Source organism: Zootoca vivipara, chromosome 13, assembly GCF_965207765.1.
Source record: "Zootoca vivipara chromosome 13, rZooViv2.hap1.1, whole genome shotgun sequence".
Taxonomy (NCBI): domain Eukaryota; kingdom Metazoa; phylum Chordata; class Lepidosauria; order Squamata; family Lacertidae; genus Zootoca; species Zootoca vivipara.
Genome location: NC_142596.1, coordinates 17,558,322 through 17,568,656, shown reverse-complemented (window position 1 = coordinate 17,568,656; position 10,335 = coordinate 17,558,322). Strand labels below are relative to the sequence as shown.

General features: G+C 43.7%; 1 protein-coding gene across 3 annotated transcripts in view; it reads left to right on the top strand.

Annotated features, from left to right (window-relative positions):
• The first annotated feature begins 692 nt into the window (after positions 1-692).
• FANCI (FA complementation group I) overlaps positions 693-10,335 on the top strand; it is a 29,408-nt gene continuing 19,765 nt past the window's right edge. The window contains exons 1-11 of one of the 3 annotated variants that reach the window (XM_088657120.1): positions 693-761; positions 1,007-1,077; positions 1,534-1,658; positions 3,501-3,573; positions 4,466-4,596; positions 6,605-6,761; positions 6,855-6,912; positions 7,775-7,816; positions 8,311-8,434; positions 8,903-8,988; positions 9,170-9,302. In XM_088657120.1, coding sequence (XP_088513246.1) covers positions 1,575-1,658; positions 3,501-3,573; positions 4,466-4,596; positions 6,605-6,761; positions 6,855-6,912; positions 7,775-7,816; positions 8,311-8,434; positions 8,903-8,988; positions 9,170-9,302 — 888 coding nt within the window. In that variant the 5' untranslated portion in view covers positions 693-761; positions 1,007-1,077; positions 1,534-1,574. Of the gene's footprint in view, positions 861-1,006; positions 1,078-1,533; positions 1,659-3,500; positions 3,574-4,465; positions 4,597-6,604; positions 6,762-6,854; positions 6,913-7,774; positions 7,817-8,310; positions 8,435-8,902; positions 8,989-9,169; positions 9,303-10,335 lie in introns of all 3 variants that reach the window. The other 2 variants (XM_088657119.1, XM_088657121.1) reach the window with 2 other exon arrangements.

Genomic DNA, 10,335 nt, shown 5'->3' with positions numbered 1-10,335 from the left:
CAGACTTTTCAGGGTGCAAATGGCACCCCTGAACGGATTGTGTCCGCAACCAGAGGCACCACTGTATATTTTTATTGCTTTCATTTTATGGATCAATGGTCTTGTTCATGTTAAATTTCTGTTTTAGGGGCTGTTTTTAAACGTCTGGAATGGATTAATCCATTTTGCATTACTTTCCATGGGAAAGCGTACCTTGGTTTTGGAACGCTTTGGTTTTGGAACAGACTTCCAGAACGGATTAACTTTGAAAACCAAGGTACCACTGTACTTTCTTTTTATCTGTCCTTCCAGCATTCAACTTCACCAGATGATCTCTTGTGTTCAGAGGGAGAAACACTTTTCTCTATCCATGGATAATTGTATAAAGTACCAGGAACTTGCTAAAACCAAGAAGCCCCAAGCACTGAAACCGTTCTTCATAGGAGAGTCTCTTTGGGTTTCTATTTAGTGAGCGTCCCTTTTATCTGGTTTCATTCTGTCCCTGTCTCCGCCTTTTAATAAATCGGTAGGCAGCAAGCCTCGAACGCACAACCTTCCGATTACCGCGCCGGACACCCTACGCGCTGCTCCACAGCACCATCCGGGGACTTGGTTTGTCGCGGGGTTTGGGGGGGGGGGAGAGAACAACGGGGTAGCGGAGGCGGTGCATGGGTTGCCTAGGGAAACGGAAGCTGTTCGGCGGGGGCGGGACTCCGGTGCCGGGGCAACGCCGACGAAGTTCCAGGCGGGAAATTCGGCGCTCGGGGAAGTTTTGAAGGGAGGTGAGGCCGGGAAGCCGCCGCCTGAGGCAAAACAGGGAAGAGGGCCGGCAGCGGAAGGGGGCGCGAACGTGGGTCACGTGGCCGGGATAGTGGCCGAAGGTGGGTCACGAGGCTGAGCGGTGATTGTTGGTCATTAGTCTAAAAAATGACAAGTATTTGGGGGGGCGGTGAAACGGTGCCTCTGAGCATGTGGAGATTACCTCTTTTGTTTATAACGGTTTCTGTACCAATTTTTTCCCCTACAGGGAGCTCAAAGTGGCATAAATGATTCCCACTCCCTATATTTCCAGTTTTGTCAGCATAGCAAGCCTGTGAGGTAGGTTTGGCTGAGGGTTGAGATTGGCCTATTGAGCTTTATGTGTGTGTGTTGAAACAAGAGTCTTCCTAGTTTGGCTGCACCATCATGGGGTTACCTGTGTAACCCCAGATAGGAAAGCTTGGTAGAAGATGTGAAAAGAAACCCAGCGGTTGCAGCAAAGTTGTGGCAAGTGGCTGTACATTTGAATACTTCCCCACTCGCTGCAGTCATACAAAAATACAAAGGCAACGCCAGTATGTCATTAAGTAGTCATCCAAGCTTCAGTTCCACCCCACCCCAATTTATGTAATGCACTTTTTTTTATTGGCAGTACATTCAAACAGAGTGGTGCAGTCCACAAAAAGCTTTACAGTTTGAGGCTGCTGTTCCCATAAATTTACCTTTAGAGGCCTTAGATATGAGTTTCCTCTGTTTGTTTCTGTAGGTTAAAACTCTTTTTTGTTAATTTTACAGACCACAAGTTTTTTGTTGTTGTTTCGCTGGCTCTATTAACAATGGACCAGAAAATCCTGACCTTAGTGGCAGATGAAAAAGCTGAGCAACTTCAGGCATGCCTGCAAAGCCTGAAAGAAAATGAGGTGAGCTGTTGTGATTCTCACAGCATTTCATTGGGGGGGGGGGGAATCCACTCATAATGCCCTTGTTTGGGACTAATTGTAAAGAGGGAAAGAGAACCTGTGGTCCTGCATATGTAGCTGAACTCGCAACTCCCATCAACCCAAACCAGCATAGTTATTGGTCAAGGACAGTGGGCGTTCTCAGCCAACAACACATGGAGAATCACTCCTATCCCTTTGTTTGGACATTGCTCATTCTTTTCAGTGTATTTGTTTGGCTTCCATGATCAGTAGTTTTGTGTCCAAATTGTGAGGCATCCATATATACCATTAATGGACCTTTATTCATAGTTTAGGGGCGCAGGTGGCGCTGTGGGTTAAACCACAGAGCCTAGGGCTTGCCGATCAGAAGGCCGGCGGTTCGAATCCCCGTGACTGGGTGAGCTTCACGTTGCTTGGTCCCAGCTCCTGCCAACCTAGTAGTTCGAAAGCACGTCAAAGTGCAAGTAGATAAATTACCTACAGTGGGAAGGTACAGTGGTACCTCTACTTACGAATTTAATGCGTTCCGAACGCACATTCGTAAGTAGAAGAAAATTGTAAGTCGAATCCCATAGGAATGCATTGGGAGAAAAAATTCGTAAGTTGAAGCAACCCTATCTAAAAATTCGTAAGTAGAAAAAATCCTATCTAAACCGCATCTAAGATGGCGGACAGAGCTCCATTCGTAAGTAGAAACATTCGTAAGTAGAGTTATTCGTAAGTAGAGGTACCACTGTAAACGGCGTTTCCGTGTGCTGCTCTGGTTTGCCAGAAGCGGCTTAGTCATGCTGGCCACATGACCTGGAAGCTGTACGCCGGCTCCCTTGGCCAATAACGCGAGATGAGCGTCGCAACCCCAGAGTTAGTCGCGACTGGACCTAATGGTCAGGGGTCCCTTTACCTTTACCTTTATTCATAGTTTGCTAATTGCACGAGTTGCAAGTCGCTAGATATTTGTGTTTATTCCTGTTGTATTTCCGTTTCCTTCTACTAACGCATAGCTGTGGGAAGTCCCATGCATTCGGGAAAATGGTAAAAATTGTGGTGACTCTGTCAGTGGGCAGCTATGCATCTGCCGTATGCCAAGGTCCTGCAACTTTTGCATTCTGCACTATACAGTACTGTATTGGGAACCAAAACAGAATCTCATGCAATTTGTATGTTTTTATACGTCTCCCTCCTCCTGTAACATTACCTCCTGTACAGTTTTATGACAGCTAGATAATGTTGTTTTGCTCCCGTTTTTCATCATTGTGTTAAGGTTGCCAAGTCTCCTGCCTTTTACTAACTGCTAATGACAAGTATATCAAATGCCTTTCTCTTTTTTTCCCTACCAGACTTTTGCTCCTCTTAGAAATCATAGGCAACTGGATTGTCACTTCTAGTTTTTCATGGCCTTCAAGTGTTACTGTAGTACTGTATATAATTCACAAAAATATTTTTGGGTGCATTCATTCCTCTGTGGGTTCTCCCTTTTCATGAACATGGTGTATTTTAACTGCATGTCAGACTGTCTAGTAACAGGCCATTCATCTAGTCATCTATGATGAGTGGAGGTTGCTTCCAGCTGACCAGGCATGGAGAACTGAAAAAAGTTTAGGGTTAGGCAGCCACAAATGATTAATGTAAGTATGCGTAGGCTGGTAAATATTTTGGATGTATCTGCAAGGCCGTATTAAGAGGAGGGTAAATTTATGTGCCTTAGTGATGATTATATGGAAATTAGTACCTGGTTATACACAGTGTTTCTATTATCATTGGATGTAGAAGCTTAAAGTGATGATAAATGAATCTTGTGCTCCCCCCTCCTTCTTGCTGCAGTTGAAAGGCTTAATCACAAAGCAGGCTTTGAAGGGAAAGGAGATTGGTGCCCTCCTGAGAGGAATCTTCAAAGGTACCACACAATGAGTTGTGATAGACTGATCTATGAATCCTTTTTTTACCCAACTGTTCCATGTACGACATTGATATCTTACAGTGCAATCCTAATCATGTCTACTCAGAAGCAAGTCCTGTTGAATTGGGTTACCGTAGGATTGCAGCCTTAAGCAAGTACTTGGGTGTGGCTGCAATCCTGTGTTCATTTACTTGGAAGTAAACTCAGCTGACCTCAGTGGGACTTGCTACTGAACAGAGAAATATAGGACTGTGCAGTAAAGAATCTTCTAGATTTTTATTGTTTTTTTTAGAGACATGCTGTGGACCAACTGAATGAAGTCCCCAGACCACAGTTTGGGAACCCTTGTTCTAGACCAGGCATCCCCAAACTGCGGCCCTCCAGATGTTTTGGCCTACAACTCCCATGATCCCTAGCTAACAGGCCAGTGGTCAGGGATGATGGGAATTGTAGTTCAAAACATCTGGAGGGCCGAAGTTTGGGGATGCCTGTTCTAGATAGTATTGCTTGCAGGTGAGGAGAATTCTTTTGAACTTGTCCCAGCAGTTGGGTTTCCTGACCACTTAAATGTGCCAGTGTTAAGTAATTCCATGTGGACACAACTGATGTTTATTTGTGAACAAGATACAAAAATATAGACTACGATGGGGGATATTTTAATTTGGAGCTTCTGTTAATAAAGGAATTTGCAAGATTTGGGAGTCATGCAGAACCATTTAGCTGTTTAAATTGCACAGAAGAAAGCGAGTAAATGGTCAGAAAAATTGTTGAGAGTGTTGGTGAAGTCTAGGCCACCAACTGCTCTTTTATCTCTTGTAAGAGCTGTCTTAAAATGTTTGGTCAAGTAACTTCTTTATTGTTTTTGTTTCCCTTGGAAATTCCACTCCAGGTTCTCCTTGCTTCCAACAAACGGGTGTTGTTAGGAGGCTCAGTGTTTATAAGCATTGTGTCCAATTGGTGGAGTCGGGGGACCTGCATGTGGAAGTTGCATCTGAAATTATACGGCTGCTTATGTTAGAGGTAGGAATGGAGTTATCAAAACTGGTTTCTCCAGCTCTGCAAAGTGTAATGGAGATGATGGTTCCCTTCCACTTCTAGATTCCACACTTAAATTACATTGCGGTCATCTCCTGTGAATCCTGACCCTATGCATGTTGCAGAACACGCATGTTGTCTAGTGGGGCTGATTTTCAAGACACTACATGTGATTGCAGCTTTAGAGAGCAATCCTTAACTACTAAGAAGGGTAGGTAAGGAAGGGGCCATTTGATATTGTGGGCCTCCTTCTCTGCAGATGGAGGAGTCCCCAGTGTGGTGGAAGAAAGCAATGCTGTGGTCACTGACTTGCCACCAATGCTCTGTGCGTGGTGGAGCCACGAATGGGGACACATTGTGGAAGGCTGTGATTTTTCCAGATCCAAAGCCTCCTCATTCCCCAGGCATGGATTCTACACACATACGCACACTCCATTACTCTGTCCATCTCGTTGGTGATGAAATAATTTCTAGGTCATAGGTTTCCTCCTGGTGTTGCACCTGTGAAGTGAAGAAACCGAGTCAGGGGGTTGCTGCAAGTGAGCTGTGCACGTAGCAAGCTGAATGGCAAGCTTGGCAGAGGCTCTTTTTATTAGCAGAAAATACAGAACCAGGCAGATACTTTTTCGGACTATGACCTTTGCACATCCTCTAACCACAGGGTCGCGGGATGACACAAGGTGATGTCAGTACCTGTTTCCATGGCCTCAAGTTCCCCTTAAGCAAAGGTTAATCGAAAGTAGACAAAGGCCACCGGCAGGGCAGGGCAAACCACTGAGAAAGCAGAAGGCTAGAGAAAGTTCATGGCATTCAGGCAGAGCTAAGGTCGTATATAATAATAATAATAATAATTAATAATAATAATAATAATTTATTATTTATACCCCGCCCATGGGCAGCTTCCAACAAAACATTAAAATACAGAAATCCATCAAACATTAAAAGCTTCCCTAAACAGGGTTGCCTTAAGATGTCTTCTAAAGGTCTGGTAATTGTTGTTCTCTTTGACCACTGGTGGGAGGGCGTTCCACAGGGTGGGTGCCACTACCAAGAAGGCCCTCTGCCTGGTTCCCTGTGACTTGGCTTCTCGTAGTGAGGGAACCGCCAGAAGGCCCTTGGTGCTGGACCTCAGTGTCTGGGTAGAACAAGTCATATAGGGTATGACTCTCTGATGGCTGTGGCTCGTCTGTGGTTGGGAGTGTGCTCCACCGCGGTGAGGTCATCCCATCACCTCCCCTGCAGTGAAGTGTGCTTCAAGCCTGGCCGCCATCCCTACACACCTGTGCCTTTGACAGCAGTTCAGCACAGTGTAATTTTGCAAGTGAAGCTTCTCCTACTACTTAGGTCTATGACAGGAACGTTTTCATCTGCTCAGTTTCTATGCTTGAAGTACAGGAGCAGGACCCCACTGCACGTGTGCAAATTTAACACGATCAAAGGTAGCCAATCACCCATTCCCTCCCTCTCATTATGTATAAAGGTCTGATGACGAGAGCTTATACCTAAAACTACTCAGTTGGTCTGTAAGGTGCTACATTATAATTTTTAAATTCTTTTGGAAGGATTCTTTTAAAGACTTTCTTAGATCATATAACTTTTTTGAAGACTTGATTCTCTTAAGGGAGTTTTTAGGTTTTTAAGAAGAGTCTTTTTAACTATCTTTTTAAAGAATTGTTTTAATTTATTTTGACTACGGCAGACCAACACAGCTACCTACTTGAATCTACGATCAAAGGTAGTTTGTATACTTAGAACATTCTAGGCCTTCAGGTTCTTATTGGCTAATGTGTCATGTAATAAATATGTGACCCCGTTAACTTCCTTTCACCCAAGGAAGGACATCCCAGTGTGTTCATGCAACAACTATTTCTAATACAGCTTTCACTGGCAACTTGAGATTGCATTTTTAAAATACTTTTGTTATTTTAGTCTGGAATCCCCTTGGTGCATATTTTCATATGCATCTTCCCATATCTTGTCCCTCATTTTTCAGGCTCATGAGCTGCCAGGTTCTGCATTGGCTGACCTGGCAACTTTGTTTGTTGAAGCTGTCAAAGGTGGCATCTTGCTCAGTGGCAGGTCTTTGGAGCTATTTCCTACAGTTCTGACTGCACTAGCAACAGCTAAAGAGACGCTGGTTTATGGGGCAGGTAAGCCCTATCCCTTCTTTCTTCCTTATTTTCATTTGACTAGCAACTCGTCCGAAGTGCCCTTGTACTGTGTGCTTTCCCACCCCTTTTCAGGTGAGCTGAGTGGGGAAGAGTATAAGAAACAGCTGATCAATACACTTTGTTCCAGCAGGTAGGCATGTCTTCAGCAGGTCATGTACAGTTCTGTGCTTGCTTTTAGAATTGTTCAGAATGCACCAGTTTTAGGCAAGCAACTCTTTGCTATGTTTTACCCAGTCAAATATTAAACTCTGGTACTGATTTTTATTGGTGTTCTTACTTGACTTCCACCAAAATGGTGAGTTGCAACAACATAAAAATGCAATAGCAAAACCAGTTAAAACATTTTACAATCAGAACAACAGGGTGGGTCCTAAATATATTTTTAGGTGTCAAAGACAAGGGTAAAGAAGTGTGCCTGCATCGTATGAGAAAAGCTATACAATAAAGGTGCCAGGCACACCTCTTTGGGAAGGAAATTCCACAGCTTAGGGGTTTGCCACAGAGAATCACCTCTCCTGGGCTGCCACCATTGAAGTTCTGAGGGTGGCAGAATAACAAAGAAGGCTCCTTCTGCCAGTCTTAACACCCAAGAGGGTCTGTAAGGAAGGAGATAGTCTTCAGATATTTGGGGGCTAAGTTTTTAGGGCTTTGAACACCAACATGAGGACCTTGAATCACATCTGGAAATGAACTGGCAACCACGGGGTTGTTGCTTTCTTTTTTAGAAAAGGGGGGGGCAATTATATGTGTTCTAACTAGGACCCCGGCCAATAATCTGGCTGTTGAAGTTTCTGAGTTAGCTCCAAGGGCAGCTCCATGTAGAATACATTGCAATTAATCCAACTGTAGGTGTACTGGGGCAGAGACATCTCTCTCACCATCCCTTTATTTCACAAACTGACATGTGTAGCACAAGTATCCCTGCTGAAAGTATTTTTGTTAGTACTTTATTTTCTGTTTTCAAACCTTCTGATTGATTTTTATATGGGCAGGTGGAGTCCTCAACATGTGATACATCTCTCCTCCATGTTCAGGTAGCCTCTCTACAATTTTTTTCTTTTCCTTCTTCATTGCTGACTTACAGAGGTGAGGGGAGAGCAGTGTCATTAGGCATGTCAGTCATAATCCATGCTTGCACTTTGGAAGAAGTTCTAGTTGGCCAAGTGTTTCCTAAGTGGGAAAGGTTCTTGAACCAAGGCTGATTTCTGGGATATACCATTTGGGGGCTACTGTAGTGGAGAGAGTATTGGACGTGGAGCATGGAGACTTGGATTAAGATCCCCACTTAGCCATGAATGATTGTGGGCCAGTCTCAACCTAACCTGTCTCGCAGGATTGTTGTGAAGATAGCTTGAGGGGTGGGGCTACCTTGAGCCCCTGGGGAAAAGGTGGGCTATGAATGTAAATCATAAATAATATTTGCTGGTTTTCGTGCTGTGGTTTCTGTGGCCCCAGAGGCTTCTCTGCTGATGTTTTGGACTGGTGTTTGGGTATATGATCTGGACTGGCTTTTTTCCTTACTTTGCAGGGACATCCCATTGAGTGCAGAAGAGCTGCAATTCGTGGTGGAAAAGGTCTTAAGGATGTTCTCTCAGTTGGACCTCCAAGAAATCCCTCCTTTAGTTTATCAGCTTCTGTTGCTTTCTGCAAAGGTAAGGTTTTTGGAAAATTTGACCAGGCTCCGCAAATCTTAAAATCCGGACCCTGACATGCATTAGGTTCTGTGGATGACTCAGATCAGATGATGATGATCATGATAACAACAACAACAATAAGTAATAATACTAATAATTATTATTTATACCCTGCTCATCTGGCTAGGCGACTTCCAATACATATAAAAACGTAATCTAACATTAAACATTAACAACTTCCCATCTAGCCCAGTCTGACTGTTAGACGTTTTTCAGGGTCTTGGGGAGAGATCTTTCTTGGTACCTGGTCCTTTTAGCTGGAGATGCCAGAAAGTTTTAATCTGATACCTGCTTCATCCAAACATGCGCTGCACCACTGAGACATAATATCTCTCCAAATGTTTGTATGAATGTTTCTTGTTACTGTGCTTTATTACTGTAATATTGTGGTGTGCTTTCTGTTTACTTTGTCTCGTGATCTTTCAGGGCAGCAAGAAAAACATTTTGGAAGGGATAATCAGCTTTTTCAATCAGATGGATAAAAAGCAAAAAGAAGAGCAGGGAAATTCAGAGTGAGTCCCCTCTTATATTCTCATTTTTCTGCCCTGATATTTGTTACTCTCTTTTCCCTGTAAGGACACCTTTTGATTGTGGGGCAAATGTGTTGTCTTAGTTTCTCTGCGGTTGCCCTTATTCCATCCGTGCTACAACTGTCTTTCTATCTTTGGCCTCTCTATGACTGATTCTTTTCAGATCAATGGACCTTGAAGAAGCCACAGTGCCCCTGGACCAACTTCGCCATGTAGAAGGCACCGTCATTCTGCATATCGTGCTGGCTATTACTCTGGACCAGGATTTGGGAAAAGAGCTAATAAAATACTTAAAGGTATATCAAATGCATAATGTTGGTGCTGAGGATGTCGCTGATATGCCAGATATAGTAGCATTAATCTGTTTATGCCAATGTTAGATATAATTTGGTCTGTGTTGATAGCAGTCTTCTAGGATTGAACTCACCCCATGGGGCATTGTTCCCTAAGCTAATTGTGGCTTGGAATGCCAGTCACTCCTAGACCTCTGTGATGTTTTACCTGCTTTCATATTTTTTCAACTGGGTGAAATGCTTGCCGGCTTTGGCACTGTGTTCCTGGTTGTTTTAAGCCACACTTCTTTATGTCTAATTTATAGGGAGCTGTGGTGTAATGTCATCTTACTTACCATGTTAAACCAAAATTGCTTTGCTGAAACTGGCAAGTGTGTGTGGCTCTGTTCCCAGGTTAATAAATTATGACTTATTAAATTGGGAATGTTACATCCAAATGGAGCCCTCTTTTGCAGAAAGAGAGACACACAAAAATCAAAGTAATCTGGCAGCCCGGCTCATGTTAACCCTACCACATGGACCTAGTGGCTGGACTTGTGTCCTCTTTTTGGCTCTTTCTCCTTGCAAGACAAAGAGAAAGGGATAGAAGGGAAATGCAGAATTCAGCTCTGCAGCATTTACACAGCTGTGGGAACAAAACAGTCCCAAGCACTGCATTTATAGCAGAGCAGTATCTCAAAGAGGACTCTTTTTAGCGAGGCTATCTGCAAGATGGTCTCTTTTCCTGTAAAAAGGAGAGCAAAAGGCTTTACACAGGCTTGAACCAACTCTGCTGCCTAACCATCCCCACCTTTTGTTGACATTTTGGAGAGAAAAGAAAGTATTTGGGGCACAAGGATCCAGAGGGGCTTTGAGAATGCTGTGGTGGCTTCTGCCATCCAAGTGCAAACTTGGCTTTTGACTTTTGTTTAGAAGAGCTGAACATTCAACCAAAGCTGAGAACTATGTGTCCGAATAACTAAGCCAATGCTAGCTGTTGCAGAAAACACTGAGCTACATGAATCAATGGTCTGATTCACTATAAGACAGCTTGATG